The 18,246-nt window shown below is 45.0% G+C and overlaps 3 protein-coding genes across 3 annotated transcripts in view; 1 reads left to right on the top strand and 2 right to left on the bottom strand.

The window, feature by feature from the left end:
• Positions 1-18,246, top strand: part of LOC309549117 (uncharacterized protein) — a 4,285,597-nt gene that overhangs the window by 2,911,847 nt on the left and 1,355,504 nt on the right. The window contains 3 exon segments of the mRNA XM_082249155.1: positions 886-999; positions 1,490-1,624; positions 1,711-1,763. Of these exon segments, the coding sequence (XP_082105281.1) occupies positions 886-999; positions 1,490-1,624; positions 1,711-1,763 (302 nt within the window).
• LOC309549120 (uncharacterized protein) overlaps positions 1-18,246 on the bottom strand; it is a gene marked incomplete at its 3' end in the record, with an annotated part of 1,495,124 nt that overhangs the window by 257,088 nt on the left and 1,219,790 nt on the right. Inside the window, exon 16 of the mRNA XM_082249157.1 lies at positions 15,577-16,552. Within this exon, the coding sequence (XP_082105283.1) occupies positions 15,577-16,552 (976 nt within the window). The remainder of the gene's footprint in view (positions 1-15,576; positions 16,553-18,246) is intronic.
• LOC309549125 (gastrula zinc finger protein XlCGF66.1-like) overlaps positions 1-18,246 on the bottom strand; it is a 136,039-nt gene that overhangs the window by 103,517 nt on the left and 14,276 nt on the right. The gene's annotated exons all lie outside the window — the stretch shown is intronic.

Here is an 18,246-nt window from a genome sequence, read left to right on the forward strand (position 1 = left end):
TGACAGGACACCTGGAACACTATACTCGCTGGGCAGTGCTCTGCTGTGGCAGAGATTGTGTTTGGATCATCTACCGAGGGCGAGGCATGAGCGGCATCTGAGCAGGGAGCATGATTTCTCCTACCTGACCAGCGGGAACAGCAGCTTTGAGATAATGTGAGTTGAAGCCGGAGTCGGGGGCGGAGCTGGGAGGCGGTCCTAGGTACGGTCAACATCCTGAATACAGCTAAGCACCAGGCTGGATAGGTGGTGGGGCAGCTGATTCCGCCTCTGCCAGGAGGAGAATGGAGGAGATGATTACTCCACTGTGTCAGGAGGACGCTGCAGCGATCCCTTCGCTGAGACGCAGGATCCAGAGCCGAAGATGGGGGCGGAGCTGGAAGGAGGAGGGGGGAGCAGAGATGGCCTGGCAGATTTTATGGAACTTCAGCCAGGCTCAGCGGGACCGCGGGACTCACGCCCAATTGCGGGACAGTCCCCCGGATTCCGGGGCGGTTGGGAGGTATGCAATCTTAGCCATCTTATTGTCCCACTGGTCATGTGATTTGTTATGGAATATTATGTAAGATGAAGAAGGGAATTCCTTCATTCATTGGTGAGCACTTGTTCTTAGAGGAGTTGTTTCATCTGCAAACCAGCTCAGAAACCAAACAAATCCAACAGAGAAAATGGAAATTCTGATCTGGCAGGCTAAGAGGGTCCAAGGTCCTCCAAGATGTAACAAATTTGAAAGAGTCCAGATTAAATGTATTCTCATGGGGAGAGTAGTTCTTAAATGTACAGCAACTCTCCTATTACCACCCTCACATCTCCATCCTATTATTGTGTGACCGATACCATCCAAATAATTCTTACTTTCATTTCCCAAAATTATCCATCTACAAGGAGACCTGTATAGATCAAATGATGGCACCAATGAGGATGGAGGAGGACCGGAGTCACATGACTGAGAAGATACTAAACCTCACCCTGGAGATCATCTACCTGCTGACCGGAGAGGTGAGGAGGATTCTGGTAGGTCACATGACATCACTCTTATCTTTACTAATAAAACACAGACCTGACTGGAGAGGTGTGGAGGATTCTGGGAGGTCACATGACATCACTCTTATCTCTATTAATAAAACACAGACCTGACCGGAGAGGTGACGAGGATTCTGGGAGGTCACATGACATCACTCATCTCTATTAATAAAACACAGACCTGACCGGAGAGGTGAGGAGGATTCTGGGAGGTCACATGACATCACTCTTATCTCTATTAATAAAACACAGACCTGACCGGAGAGGTGAGGAGGATTCTGGGAGGTCACATGACATCACTCTTATCTCTAATAATAAAATACAGACCTGACTGGAGAGGTGAGGAGGATTCTGGGAGGTCACATGACATCACTCTTATCTCTATTAATAAAACACAGACATGACTGGAGAGATGAGGAGGATTCTGGGATTCTAACATGATATTCCTATTGGTTCCTCAATACAGAGATTTCCTCTTCTGAAGTCAGGTGATCATATGACCATCACAGTGCCTCCATTTGACTCCCTAAAACCTGAGAGACACAACATGCAGAAGATTCTAGAAGTCACCAAGAAAATGATGGAGCTGCTGACAGGAGAGGTGAGCGGTGCTGGGAATTCTGGGAGATTATCCAGTAACAGACAAGGGATGTGTCTGGATGGTGACTGTATCATTGTGTGTGTCAGGTTCCTATAAGGTGTCAGGATATCACTGTCTATTTCTCCATGGAGGAGTGGGAGTATTTAGAAGGACACAAGGATCTCTACAAGGACATCATAACGGACAATATAGACAATAGAGATGGCCTTGCGGTTCGCCCGGCGGTCGGTTCGTGGCGAATTTTGCTTGTTTGCTACCCGCCAATTTTGCGAACACATGGCGTTGTTCATGGTGGCCATATTAGTTTACTTTGGGGCGAACTTTGACCCATGACACAGCCGTCAGGTGGAACGGGACAGCCAATTGAAACATTCTGCTTTTTGTCAGCGTAGGGAAAGGTCTGCTGTGTTCATGAGGGAGAGATTTCCAGACACCAATAGCTTTGTGAAGATTCACAAAAGTCCTTTTCAGGGCTGGTATTTCGGTATAGGTCTACTACAGTCTCTTTTTAGTTTAGGGGCAGGTATCCAGTCAGTGCTTTAGGGGCAGTTGTCCACAAAAGTCATTTAAAGGGTTGCAATTTTTTTGGTATAGGTGTGCAGTGCACTATATAGGGGTGTAATCCACGGTATAATATACTTTGTAATATAGAAAGCATATTATAGTGGATTTTTATTGTGCACTGTGCAGCATTGTGACTGGTGTGGTGACTGAGAGTTGCTGCAGCAATACTACAAACAGTGACAAAAGCACTTTTAATGTATTATAACTAGTGTGATAGACCAGTGGCCCCCCAATACCACATATTGAAGTGGGGTGTTATCTGAGTATACTTTTACAAGTGTATTTGTGTCCTGCAACAATATTGCCTCTTTTTCTGTGTTAACTCTGCTACGCACAGTGCCAAACTCACTGGCCAATTTTTTGAACAACTGGTGTGATAGACCAGTGGCCCCCCAATACCACATATTGAAGTGGGGTGTTATTTAACAGCATATTTTTTCTAAGAGTGTATTTTAGTCCTGCAAACATTTGGCCTCTTTTGCTGTGTTAACTCTGCTACACACAGTGACAACAGTTACTGGCCAATTATTTGTAGAACTGGTGTAATAAACCTGTGCCCCCCAATACCACAGATTGAAGTGGGGTGTTATCTGAGTATACTTTCATAAGTGTATTTGTGTCCTGCAACAATATTGCCTCTTTTTATGTGTTAAGTCTGATACACACCGTGCCAAACTCACTGGCCAATTTTTTGAACAACTGGTGTGATAAACCAGTGGCTCCCCAATACCACATATTGAAGTGGGGTGTTATCTGAGTATACTTTCATAAGTGTATTTGTGTCCTGCAACAATATTGCCTCTTTTGCTGTGTTAAGTCTGATACACACAGTGCCAATCTCCCTGGCCAATTTTTTGAACAACTGGTGTGATAAACCAGTGGCCCCCCCAATACCACATATTGAAGTGGGGTGTTATTTAACAGTATACTTTTCTAAGAGTGTATTTTAGTCCTGCAAAAATTTGGCCTCTTTTGCTGTGTTAACTCTGCTACACACAGTGACAACAGTTACTGGCCAATTATTTGTAGAACTGGTGTGATAAAACTGTGCCCCCCCCCCCAATATCACATATTGAAGTGGGGTGTTTTTTAACAGTATACTTTTCTAAGATTGTATTTTAGTCCTGCAAAAATTTGGCCTCTTTTGCTGTGTTAACTCTGCTACACACAGTGACAACAGTTACTGGCCAATTATTTGTAGAACTGGTGTGATAAACCTGTGGCCCCCAATACCACAGATTGAAGCAGGGTGTTATATACCTTTTTCCAGATATACTGCGATTCTCTAGAGACTTTTGTCATAGGGTAGTTTAAAAACATGACAGGCAGAGGAAGAGGCAGACACTTAAGCAGGGGTGGTAGGGCAGGAGCAGTAGGCCGGAGCCAAAGTGTGAAGTTGCAGAAGGTGTGTTCGATTACGTGAAAGGACGCACCAGACTTGGTTGAGTGGCTCACTCAGCCTTCCTCTTCTGTACCCTCCTTATCCTCTCTATCTGCACCCTCTTCACTCTCTGCTGTTTGCACCCCCAAAGACACCACCACAAACACCACCACCACATACCCTCCGCTTGAGTCTCTGGAATTATTTTCCGATCCATCACAAGACATTTGCGATGCGCAGCCATTGTTGGCACCTGATCAGGAAGAGGAGGTAGCAACAGCCGCCACTCAGCAGTCTGACGACAGTACCCGGATCAGCCCAAGGAAGTTGGTCCCCACTATTGCTGCCTTCTCCGAGATGTCGATTGTTAGTGGCGGGGAAGGTGACATGGATGATGACGTGTCTATGGACGTCACATGGGTGGCCACAAGAGAAGAAGAGGAGGGGAGTTCAGAGGGAGAGGCGGAATGGCAGATAGGGAGGAGAGGCAGGCAGAACTTGCATTGCACAAGAGGTACAAAGCAGACTGCAAATGTATCAGGAGCGAGCCATCAACCATGTACAGTCACATTTGGTGCTCTCACAGGCAGATCAGTGGCTGAAACCACACAATTTGACAGTTGGTAAAGTGGTGTACGACAACGGTGCCAATCTGCTGAGCACGCTGAAACAGGGCAAAATAACACACGTGCCATGCATGGCACACGTCCTGAACTTGGTGGTGCAGCGATTCGTTGCCAAATACCCTGGGGTCCAGGACGTCTTGCGGCAGGTCAGGAAAATCTCGGGCCATTTCAGAAGATCTTACACAGCCATGGCTCTCCTTGCTGACATTCAGCGGCAATACAACCTGCCCATCAGGCATCTTATTTGTGACTGCCCGACGCGATGGAACTCAATGTTGCATATGCTTGATAGGCTGCTCCAGCAGAAACATGCAGTTAACGACTACCTGTATGAACTCTGCGGCAGGACAGGTTCTGGGGAGCTTGGGTTTTTTTCACCTCGCAAGTGGCTGTTCATGTGCAACGCAAGCAGACTTCTGCGGCCATTTGATGAGATCACCAAACTGGTCAGTTACGGCCAGGACGCCATCAGTGACATCGTACCTTACGCCTTCTTTCTGGAGCGTGCATTGCATCGTGTCATTGATCAAGCCGTCGAGGAGCAGGAAGATGAGGAAGTCACAATGTTGGATGAATTCCCAGTGGGTGCTACTCCATCTGAGACAAGTCAACAGCAGGAGTCTGAAGAGGTGTCAGAGGAGGATGTTGCCGGGGGAGGGGATGAGGAGGAGCAAGAAGAGCATGCTTTAAACCTTTCTGGGATCCCTGGTGTTTTCCGTGAATGGGGGGAGGAGAACGAGGACGACATTATCCTGGATGATGAGCTGGAAGCAGGCCACTATACCGCTTCCAGTTTAGTGGGAATGGGGGCCTTCATGCTCCAGTGTTTTAAGGGGGACCCCCATATAAAAAGCATAAAGGCCAAGGACCAGTACTGGGTGGCAACGTACTTAGACCCCTGGTACAAACAAAAAATGGCGGAAATGTTACCACAATCACAGAGGGCGGTCAAAATGCAGCACTTCCAGGCCTTGCTGCGGGAAATGCTGCATTCTGCTTTTGCGTGTGCTGGCAGAGGAATTTCCAGTCACAGAGAGACAGTTGCGGGTAGCAATCCAACAGTGCCTGCAAGAAGAGGGCGGTTTGAAGATGTCTTGGCCACTTCAGATATGAGATACTTCTTTCAGCCAAACCATCGACAGCTGTACTCCAGATCCAGCATCAGGGAACACCTAGACCGTCAGGTGTCCAACTACGGGTTAATGGCCGATGTGGACGCTCTGAGGAGTGATGAACCCCTGGACTACTGGGTGGGCAGGCTTGACCGCTGGCCAGAGCTTGCACAATTTGCAATGGAAATGTTGGCTTGCCCCCCGTCCAGTGTCCTGTCCGAAAGGACATTTATCGCAGCAGGGGGGATCGTGACCGATAAACGCACTCGCCTAGCTCATGACAGTGTAGACTACCTCACATTTATAAAAATTAATGAGGCATGGATCTCTGTGGAATTCAACACATGTGACCAGTAGATGATATTTAATTGAAATTCCTCATGCCAGGCCACAAATATCCACCAGACCGCCATCCACCCACAACAATTCCTGGTCCTTGTCTTCGCTAAATACAGCGGCGTAAAAGGCATTTCATGTCCATTGAATGGCAAATTTTTGGGGCCTTTCAGGGCCGACAATTATTTTTTCTGTGAATGCCTAATGTACCTTCAGCCACAGAATACAACATTCTTAGCTGTCAGGTAAACCCATGTGGGCTAATTTTTGGGACCAATACTGATCGACACTTACTTCTGTATCCTGTGAATGCCTAATATACCTCCAGCCACCAAATACTAAGTTCTTAGCTGTCAGGTAAACCCATGTGGGCTTATTTTTTGGGGCCTATACAGGCCGACACTTCTGTATCCTGTGAATGCCTAATGTACCTTCAGCCTCAGAATACTACGTTCTTAGCTGTCGGATAAACCCATGTGGGCTAATTTTTGGGGCCAATACTGGCCGACACTTACTTCTGTATCCTGTGAATGCCTAATGTACCTTCAGGCACAGAATACAACGTTCTTAGCTGTCAGGCAAACGCATGTGGGCTACTTTTTGGGGCCTGGTCTGGCCGACACTTAATTCTTTATCCTGTGAATGCCTAATTTTTCATACTGGAATTGAAAATCAATGGGTTTGTAAAGGTTCTGCCAAATTGTGGAATGGATGCGGACCCATTTTACAGATGTGTGAAGGGCCTCTATATTTATTTGACATGTATTTACCGGCTGCTGTCAGTTCTGGCTGATTTATTAAAAAAACAAAACATTTTTTGCTGTAAAAAAAAAATAAAAATTTAGGGCAACTTTTCCATTTGCAATACTTCTGTTATGACATTGTCCATGTGCTGGGACTATTTGTGCACAGCTAGTACGTCTTTTGTGGCTGCAAATATGACCTAAAGGTTTTTAAAGTTCTCCTCCCATTAAAGTCAATGGGGCCCACTGCGAACTTGCGGTTCGCAGACTTTTGAGAAAATTTGCGGCTGACGTTCGCGAACCGTCCTGGCCGATGTTTGTCCATCACTAATGGACAATCAGCTACCCCTTACATCACCAGGTAAGAGAAGACTTTATTGTAAAGGAGAGAGCAGTATGGAGGGTCCACCTAGATCCTCCATCATCTGATAAACCCATAGAAACAATGTATTCAGTCAGAGTGTGTGTTTCCTACAGATGGATCCAGTAATGGGAACTCACCAGAGAGATGTCCCTGTTCTCTGTATTCCTGGGATTCCACACAGGAAGGTCACACCATCCCTCACCATCATCAGGTAGATGAGGAACAATCACTGATAGTTATGATTTATATACAAGAATGTTTGTTATAGTGAATGTTTTATTATATATTCAGAGTGGAATCCTCTGGGATGATAATATTGATGTTAAAGAAGAGTATGAAGAGGAGGATGAGGAGTATGGAGTGATGGAGGAGTTTTCAGAAGGACACAAGGATATGATGGAGCCACCTAATACCAGGAACCCACCAGAGAGATGTCCCCATCCTCTGTATTCCCGGGATTCCACACAGGAAGATCACACCATCCCTCACTATTACAAGGTTGGTGGGACGGAGCATCTAGAACATGGACTCATTGAAGTGATTTTTTTAAATGTGATGTCACAATATTGAAGCTTATGTATTACAGATGACCTCTTCTATTATTTTCTTGGTATAGTGTGAAGAGCCAATTGATATAAAAGCTGAGGGTAAGGCAGAAGAAGACGAGATGAATATGAGGGATGATCATACATCAGCAGTGTATGGAGGAGGATGGAATAACAGGGACATTTATAGAGGAGGACACTCCTACAGAGATCAGCACAGGTGGGTCATTAACACTAAATTCATTCCTCCACCCATACTGCTCACTGATTGGTCCAGAGTAGGGCAAGGACTGGGTGATATCAGCCTGTAATACCCTGGTCACTTTCCTGAGCTGTGTTCCCCATCCTGTATTCCTGTATTTCTCTCAGATAATCTTCCTTCTCTGTGCCGCAAACACAATTTATGTATCTAGACTGGATTTATGGAGATACAGGGGTTCAGCTGGCAGCAAAATGTTCATTTTCACCAGAGGAGTTACTAGATCTAGGCACCTGGGGTTAGGGTCGGGACAAGGGGTGGGCACATTACATACTCCTGACCCCAACACTATATACTTTATGTTGTACATTAAATACCCCTGACCCCTGCACTATATACTCTATGTTGAACATTACATACCCCTGATCTTTACACTGTATAATGTATACTGTACATTACACACTCCTGCCCTATATACTCTATGTTGTACATTACATACTCCTGACCCCTGCACTATATACTCTTTGTTGTACATTACATACTTCTGACCCCTGCACTATATACCTTATGTTGTACATTACTTACCCCTGACCCCTGCACTATATACTCTATGTTGTACATTACATACCCCTGACCCTTTCACTATATACTCTATATTGTACATTTCATATTCTTGACCCCTGCACTATATACTCTATATTGTACATTACATACTCCTGATCCCTGCACTATATACTCTATGTTGTACATTACATACTCCTGACCCCTGCGCTATATACTTTATGGTGTACATTACATACCCCTGCACTGTATACTCTATGTTGGACATTACATTCTCCTGACCCCTGCACTATATACTTTATGTTGTACATTACATACTCCAGGTGCAGTGTGATAATATAGAAAAGTAACAGCACTATTAAATATTTAATGTATAGATGTCGGTAGACATTTAAAGTGATGAGTGCTAATAAGTGTAAATAAGGAAATAGTTAGTAGGTGATAAGAAAGATCTGAATAGTATCTAGATGAAAGGAATATACTACAGTAAGAAAATATACTACACATATAGCAGCAATAGCTAAATACAAACAATTTGAATATCAACAGAAGTACTTTGAACAAGGGAATACTTCAAGTCATCTTTTAGCACATATGGCTAAGCAACAAAGTACAAGTTTAGTTATAGCTAATATACAGCGCCCTGATGGGGAATACGTAAGGGATGTGGCTGGTATTATGTCATGCTTTCACTCGTTTTATACTGATATGTATGCCACCTCTCTTACGTATAATGCAGATGAAATTTCAACTTATCTGAGTGAAATACACTTTTCAGCCTTAACGACCGAGCAGGTTAAATCATTAGAGGAAAATCCAAGCGAGGAAGAAGTAAGAAGAGCAATAACAAGTCTAGCAATAGGAAAGGCTTCAGGACCAGACGGACTTCCGTTAGAAGTATATAGTAAATACATGGATATTCTTGCCCCAGTGCTAGTTCAAGTATTTGATACAGCTTTCAGGGTAAAAAGACTTCCTGAATCCATGTATTTAGCTACAGTAGTACTAATTCCAAAACCAGATAAAAACCTAACAGATTGTGCTTCATACCGACCCATATCATTATTAAATACAGACTACAAAATTCTTGCAAAAATTTTGGCCCATAGATTAAACAATGTAATACTTAATATTATACATCCAGATCAAACTGGATTTATGCCAGGAAAATCCACATCTATAAATCTTCGAAGAACACAACTTATAGCTCAGCTTAGAGATCAACTACCAGACTCAAGTGTCTTGGCCTCTCTTGATACAGCAAAAGCTTTTGATTCTATTGAATGACCCTTTTTGCAGGCAGTGCTTAGGGCATTTGGATTTGGGGTGAAATTCTGTACTTGGGTGGAAATAATGTATCTAAATCCAACTTCTCAGCTGTTGGTAAATGGCTTTTTAACCAAGGCCATACAATTATATAGAGGCACCCGGCAGGGATGCCCTCTATCACCACTCTTATTTTCAGTAGCTATTGCATCTTTGGCACTTCGACTTCGGCAAACCCCTTCTGTACGGGGCATTACATTGGCAGAAAGGATAGATATAGTGGGATTATATGCTGATGATCTTGTTTTATATTTAAATGATGCACATGGATCATTGGAAGCAGCTATGCATATAATAGAACTATTTGGTTCTTATTCAGGCCTTAAAATTAATTGGCAAAAATCCTCCCTTATGCCATTGCAACCACAACTACTCACACTAAGCAAGGATTCAAGTTTATTAAATGTAGGGTCCTCTTTCAAATACCTGGGAATAAATATTACAAGATTACCACAAGCAGCTTTACAGGCTAACCTTAATCCACTCATGACAACAATTAAAACTAAATTAGCTACTTGGGCTAAATTACCACTTTCAGTTGCAGGGAGAATAAATTTAATCAAGATGGTCCTATTACCGAAATGTTTATACATTTTTTCACATATGTCGGTTATAGTCCCTAAAACTATTTTTTTAAAAAATAGATGTCCTATTTACCACATTTATTTGGGGAAAGGGTAGAAATAGAATAAAGTTAACCACACTTCAGAGAGCTAAAACAGAAGTAGGTATGGCACTTCCTAATATATACAGATACTATCTCACTGGACAACTTAAACATCTCACAGGATGGATAGTACCAGTAACACTACAGATGGTAGAATCACACCTGGCTCATGTTTTACAAATCGATAATTTACTTATAGCCCTAGAAGCACCTTTGAATAAATTAAAATATAAGCAAATACCAATGTTAACATTAGCTCGTACAATATGGAGAGAGGCAAAACGTATAGAGGGAAACACACAAATAAACATGAATCTCCCACTATGACGAAACCCAATGTTTAATCAACTGAAACAATTGGTAGAGTATCAGTTCTGGGAACAAAAAGGGATATCAGTCCTTGCAGACGTATATGACATAACACATATGTACTCTTTTTCAGATATACAAATGAAATACGATATACCACATACCTCATTATATAGATACCTACAGTTGTGACATGCGTTACAAGCTCAATTTGGAGTTTTGGGACCTGGGATCTCTAGATATCCAATGATTGGTATCCTTAGGTCCCAGGGCCCTAAAGGATTAATCTCTAAAATATATGCACATTTAACCAGGGTTAATTCAGGAATGAATCCCTTGGCAATAAGAACAAAATGGCAGGAAATAATTCCCAATTTAACTGATGAAGATTGGAAAGAAGCCTGTTCATCCCATTTATATGTATCGCCAGCAGCAAACAATAGGTTAATACAATTATATATGCTACATCAATCATATCTCTCTCCAAGTAGACTTTATGCAATGCAAAGCATTGCATCTCCTAAATGTTTGAGATGCAGTGCTAAGCGGGCAGACTTTATACATATTATGTGGTTTTGTCCAGTGATATCAAGAATCTGGCAGGAAATAATTCAAATATTATCCTCTGTCCTGAATATGCCTGTACCTTTGACCCCAGAAACCTGTTTGCTGGGTATATTAGATGAAATAACATGGTCTAGATATCACAGGATAATGCTTAGAGAAACGCTGTTTATGGCAAGGAAAACAATCACAGTTAAGTGGATTCAAGTGAAGCCCCTTGTTGTTAAGAACTGGATAAGAGCGGTAAATCAGATTTTACCATTTGAAAAAGTATTGTATATACATAGAGGATGCTCAACGAAATATAATAAAATTTGGGATAATTGGAGTCAATCAACATTAACCAATGGTTGAATATAAGGAGATAACTTAGAGGATATAGAGGGATGCATATAGTATGATGAGGAAATAAATCTATGAATGCAATGGAGCAAGGGGTTGGGGCACACCGGGACAACGGCGATCAATTAAGCTAAATGGATATACCTTGGCATAAAGCGATTATGAATACTAAGTAAACAGATAATTATTTGCATATTGTATAATTTTTTTTATTTTATATTGTTTTGTCCCTTTGTTGAAAGGACGTTTGGAATGTTCGTTTTTATGCACATATTGAAATAAAAATTAAAAAAAAAGAAATCTCTCCACCGTGTGAGGAGCAACCACAATTGGCGCAGTGAACTGCGCCTGCCAGTAGTGTATTTTGGTATTGTGCTGCCCTAGGCAAGACTAAAATTGGGCATCCCCCTTCTTCCTCTTATGTAAATTTGCCCCACTCCTTTCTTTTTAACGGATGTAACGATCTCCACAATTGAAGTCCCAGCATGAACCCCTGAGATCTCATGAGAGGGGGTGGGAGAGAGAAAGGGGGGGGTGGGTGAGGGAGGTAGGGAGGGAGAGAGAGAGGGGGGGTGAGAGAGAGGGGGGTGGGTGAGGGAGGGGGGATGAGAGAGAGAGAGGGGTGGGTGAGGGAGGAAAAGAGAGGGGGGATGAGAGAGAGAGGAGGGTGGGTGGGTGAGGGAGGGAGGGAGAGAGAGAGGAGGGGGATGAGAGAGAGGAGGGTGAGAGAGAGGGGGGATGAGAGAGAGGGGGGATGAAAGGGAGAGAGAGAGAGGGGGGCGGTGAGAGAGAGGGGGGATGAGAGAAAGAGAGTGGGTGAGAGAAAGAGAGAGGGGATGAGGGAGGAGGGGGTGAGAGAGAAAGAGAGAGGGGGTGAGAGAGAGAAAGGAGGGATGAGTGAGAGAGGTGGGAGAGGGGGCCCTAGCAACCAGTGGCCAAAAGAGTCTCAGGTGGAGGGGGGAGGCTTTTTTGCTGCCTCCCTGCAAAGTGCCGCCCTAGGCCTGGGCCTTGTTGGCCTAGGCCAAAATACAGCACTGGCGCCTGCACCGCATGCTTCAGCTGCAAGTATCTGCACAACATCCAAGAGGGGAGCTGGAATTTTTCCCGTAAAATGGGAAAGGGCAGCAGAGATCTGCTGCCATGATCTGCTGTATCTTGACCACCCCATGTCTCGCCCACACACCAGGATCAGGGATAGACCTAAGGTGTGACAGCTTTGGGTTTCCCCACAGTGGAGTGTGAGGCGAGACACTACCTTCCTCTCCAGTGGCTGCCCCTATTTGTTCCCACACCCGCACCACAGTCCGCATAGAGGGTGTCCCCTGAGGGGCAGCCCCTAGTCCCCTGTAGACCAAGCTCGTTAGAGCCGCATACGACCTCATTATTGCCGCCTCAAGAGTAACCGCAGGGTTAGACCAAGGCTGGGCAAACCACAAATGAGCCGTGACTAGCACCGCTGCCCAGTTGTATTTCTTGAAACATGGTAGTTCCAAACCTCCGGAGAACAGTGACAACTGCAGTTTCCATCTGGAAATGCGTGGGACGGCCCCGGCCCATACAAAGGAGAAAATAACTCCATCCAATCTACGGGAAAAAGGCCGCCAGTATGGGAATTGGGGTATTTCGGAAGACAAATAAACTTGGGGAGAAAGGTCATTTTTAGCAAATTAACAAGACCCACCGGTGTTAAAAGGAAGCATCCTCCAAACCTGGCACTTCGCTAACAGGTGCTGGAACACCAGCTCCAAATTGTCAGTCAGATACCGCGACAGGGACTCATCCCTCTCATGGTCCCTGGGCTTCACCAGTGGTATTAGTGCCAAAGAAGGATGGGAGCACTCGGTTTTGTGTAGACTACAGACGACTTAATGACTACACGGTTAGCGATGCGTATCCCACGCCACACATAGACGAGCTGGCTGGCGCCCAATACGTTACAACCCTGGACCTCAGTAAGGGCTACTGGCAAATTGCCCTTACCAAGGATGGCATAGAACGCTACTCTTTCATCACACCTTTCGGACTGTTTGAATTCCTGGTCATGCCCTTTGGGATGAAAAATGCACCCGCCACCTTCCAGCGAGTTGTAGACCAGTTGTTGGAGGGATGCCAAGGATTTGCATGTGCCTACTTGGATGACATAGCCATCTTTAGCAACACATGGGAGGAGCACCTGCTGCATGTGGAGACCATTTTGGACCGCATCTGCAAGGCCGGACTGACCATAAGACCAGACCAATGTCAACTGGGAAAGGCGCAATACCTGGGTCACAGAGTAGGGGGAGGGAAAGTGAAACCGGAACCTGCAAAAGTTCAAGCTATCCATGACTGGCCTACCCCTCAGACAAAAAAACAAACAATGTCTTTTCTTAGCACTGCAAGTTACTATCGCAAATTTGTCCCCAATTTCAGCACTGTGGCGAAACCTCTGACTGACCTCACCCGGAAGAACAGCCCTAGGATGGTACACTGGACCCCGGCCTGCGACTCCGCCTTCCATCAGCTCAAATCCGCCCTTGCAAACAACCCTGCTCTGACTGCCCTGGACTACAACAGACGTTTTATAGTGCAAACCGATGCTTCTACCTATGGCGTGGGGGCTGTCCTGAGTCAAGTGAATGAGGCAGGAGAGGAACACCCCATTGCCTTCAGGGAGGTAGCCTATTCCACCATTGAAAAAGAGTGTCTGGCCATTGTCTGGGCCTTGAAAAAGCTTCAACCTTATCTGTATGGCCGAGAATTCACCATCATCACAGATCACAACCCCCTCACATGGCTAAATAGAGTATCTGGAGACAACGGGCGCCTCCTGAGGTGGAGCCTAGCACTTCAACCATACAACTTTACCATCCAATATTGGCGTGGTAGCCAACACCAGAAGCCCACTGATGGGCTATACCGGCAGCAGGACCCTCAATAGGTGAACTCCTTGCCACAAGTGCCTCCAAGGAGACCTGCTGAGGTCCCCTTGTCGGCACTTGTAATATAAAAGGGGGAGGGGTTGTCACGGACCCTACTCTTTCTTTTGTCTTCCCTGCACCCCCAGGACTTTGCCATTTCCCCAGCATGGGATTTTCTCCCCCCTGACCGCTCACTCCATTGCCTGCCCCCCCCCCCCCACCCTGTGCTGTCCTTCTCCCCTCCTCAGCCAGGTGCCTGGAAGTCTGCTTCTCCGCCTTCATGCTCACTGTGGACAATGAACACATTCCTTGTGTGGGCTTGAATAGAGGGGGGCGGGGCTGGTTGCTGGGGCAACTGGACGCCAGGCTGGGAGTTGCCTGGCCACCTGCTGGGACACAAGTCCTAAGATATTTAGCAGAGCGAGAGTCCCTACTGTGTTGTTCATCTTTGCTGTTTGGAAGACTGTGTGTCCGTGGGCTGTGGCCGGACAACACAGACTCCCCTATTGGTTCCTGCGGGCCTCTTCAAACCTGCCTGCCAACCTGGATTTTGGATTTATCCTGTACCCACTTGCTGGTGAGTGGATTAACACTGGGCCTACCAGAACTCTGCCTGGATTTTGTCACTTCATTGTTTGCCCTGATCCGTGTGTGGCCCAATCCCTCGCTGGCCAGGACTTTGCCCCTCCTATCGGGAGCCCCCTGTTACGGACTACCCCTGTTATCTGGAACTCTGTCCTACCCATGTTGGGTCTGACCCTGGGCACCTTTGTTTGGCCCCTTTCTTTGTGAGTCTACCTGCTACCGTTCAATAAAAGGCTTAGTTGGCATTCCTGCTCTCCATGTGCGTTCTGTCCCACCTACACTTCCGTCACAATCTCCATCAGTAAAAAATGTGAAATGCCACATTATGGACATTAGATGGAGCTAATGATCATAGGAAATCACTATACGAAATACTGTAAATACGACCAACATTTCTCACAGATGGGCAAATACTTAACACATTTTTTCAAATAATGTTTTTTTTTTTTTTTAAATAGACCTCTAAGTATTTGTGAAAGCTTACAGCACAAAATTTACTCAGCCAATGAAAGGTAATGACTCCATTTTTATTTTTGTTCTGCTATCAATGGCCAACACGGTACAACACTTCATCCATGTCTCTGGTGATCTCTGATCTCCTTATGAAGTGTTTCTTACATGATGAAGATCGGCCATGGAGTAAATCTGAGGTGTATATCAGGGTGTGCTTCTTCCCCACATGAGAGCTATGATGTCGAGCAACATTCATATAGAAGACATTTCCCGCACTCAATGCACTAATACACCTCGATGATTATGTGGGATCCCTGATGTACAGGAGGACAGGACTTCAGTGAGGGACAATTCCCTCACTCAGGACACGAATACGGCTTTTCCCCTGTGTGAGATCTCTGATGTATGTTAAGACTGGACTTCACTGAAAAACATTTCCCACACTCAGGACAGGAATAAGGTTTCTCCCCCATGTGAGATCTCTGATGTGTGTAAAGTTTGGACTTCACTGCAAAACATTTCCCACAATCAGGACAGGAATACGGCTTCTCCCCCGTGTGCAATCTCTGATGTATGTTAAGACTGGACTTCACTGAAAAAAATTTCCCACACTCAGGACAGGAATAAGGTTTCTCCCCCGTGTGAGATCTCTGATGTGTGTAAAGACTGGACTTGACTGAAAAACATTTACCGCACTCAGGACAGGAATAAGGTTTCTCCCCTGCGTGAGATCTCTGATGTTTGTAAAGAGCAGACATCCGTGAAAAACTTTGCCCACACTCAGGACAGGAATATGGCTTTTCCCCTGTGTGAGATCTCTGATGTGTGCAAAGATCAGACTTCCGTGAAAAACATTTCCCACACTCAGGACAGGAATATGGCTTCTCCCCTGTGTGTGATTTATAATGTCTGTCAAGAATGCCCTTTTGTGAAAAACATTTCCCACACTCAGTACAGAAAAATGGCTTCTCCCCCGTGTGAGATCTCTGATGTATGTGAAGATGGGACTTCACTAAAAAACATTTCCTGCACTCAGGACAGGAATATGGCTTCTCTCCTGTGTGAGATCTTTTATGCACATCAAGATTGGATTTAAAATGGAAACACTTCCCGCACTCAGAGCAGGAAAACCTCTTATCTGTTGGAAGGACGGCACCATCCCTCACAGTCTGAGGTTCCTCAGGATAAGAGGAATACGATGGTCCATCTACACTGTGTGGTGCCAGATGGACATTTGAGGTTGCCGGGTTTTCTCCTGGACTATACTGTGTGATGTCCTCATCTTCTACTTTACAGTCTGGAGACAAAGTGAGACAATCCTCTGAGGCTTTCCTCATCTCCCGTCCATGTACTAAAATAGAAATAAAAAGATTATTACTAGACAAGAGCAAATTGGTTCCCCTAAACCAGGACTCCGCCCACATCAGGCAGCTTTGTCTCTGAGGATCTTACAATTCCACCCTCAAGGTAACTAGTAAATGGGTCCTCTGATCTCCTACCAGTTCATTTCTTTATTCATGGACCTTAGTCAGAGAGTGAGGAAACAACAAGAACGGTCTTTCATATGGGGGGACAGTGAAGAAGGGATTTTAGGATGAGTGTCCCCTCCCCCTCTATCACTCATTGCCATCTTCCCAACACAAGAAGTACTGAACTTCCTTATTTACTCCATGATTTAGTCATGAATAACAGTGGGGCTGAGCCCCACCAGAGGTCAGAGAGTGAGGATGGGGGGAGAACAACCAAGATGAAGACTGGACTGATCCTGAAGACCACCATCATTGGGTTACTGACTCCTCCCTCATTATCACTTTCTGTTTAAGGTTCCAAAATTGAGGATGTTATCACATTATTATCACCATGTAAAAATAGAGTTTTTGTAAGAACTTACCGTAAAACGGAAAATTGTATCATACTTACCGTAATTTTCCTTTCCTGGTGCCTATCCATGGCAGCATACCTGTGATAGAGCTCCACCTCTACTCTGCCTTCAGGACTAGTGAATAGCTTAAAAGAAAGACGCCCCCTACTCCCAGCATTATCCTGTGATATAGAATACCGAGGGAGGGAGCGTATGGATAGGCATGGATAGGCACCAAGAAAGGAAAATTACGGTAAGTATGATACAATTTTCTGTTTTCCTGGTGCCTCCATGGCAGCATACCTGTGATAAATAACTAGCTGACAAAAGGGTGGGTAGATGCTAACAACACAAAGAAATGCATTGCCCTTCTTTCAAATTCTACAGTGGTGAGCGTTCCAGGGTCAACTCTATAATGTTTTATAAATGTGTGCTGAGACAACCATGTGGCAGCCCTGCAGATGGTATCCAGGGAGACGTTCGCTCTTGCTGCCCATGAGGCAGAAATTGATCTCGTTGAATGAACCTTTACCTGCTCCGGAGGAACCAAGCCTTTAGCCCTGTACACTTTATGTATTAGTTTGACAATCCAGGATGCAAGAGTCCTGATAGAGGCTTCCTTCCCTCTGTTTTTCCCCATGGGATAACAAACAGCCTGTTAGATGTTCTAAATTTTTCTGTAGCTTCGAGATACTTCTTGAGGACTTCCGCTATGTCCAAGCTTGGGTCTATTTCTGACTGGGGAAAAAAAAAACTGGCAAGGCCCATGGTTCCCTGAGGTGACTTGCGGTAGCGATTTTTAGGGGTGAAACCATGAATAGGTCGCAGTTCCACTCTGTCTGGAAAGAAAGAAACTTGATCCTCTCCGATTCCCAGGGCTTGCAATTCCGATATCCTCTGCCGGATGTAATGGCTAGAAGAAAGGCCATTTTTAAGGATAAGTTCCAAATCGATATTTGTTCCATAGGAGCAAAAGGATGTTCCGCTAGAGCTTCCAGGACTAGAGTAAGGTCCCATTTTGGAAAGGTGCGTCTGACCAGAGGGCTTGACTTTAACACCCCTCTAAGGAACGTAGTTACAAGAGGGTTAACCGCCCATCTTGAATTTGTTGCCACAGATAATGCGGCCACCTGGACCTTTAATGAACTGAGACCTAGGCCAAGTCTGGTCTGTAGGAGCTCCAA

The sequence above is a fragment of the Pelophylax lessonae genome (genome assembly GCF_965119305.1).
Source record: "Pelophylax lessonae genome assembly, chromosome: 3".
Lineage (NCBI taxonomy): Eukaryota > Metazoa > Chordata > Amphibia > Anura > Ranidae > Pelophylax > Pelophylax lessonae.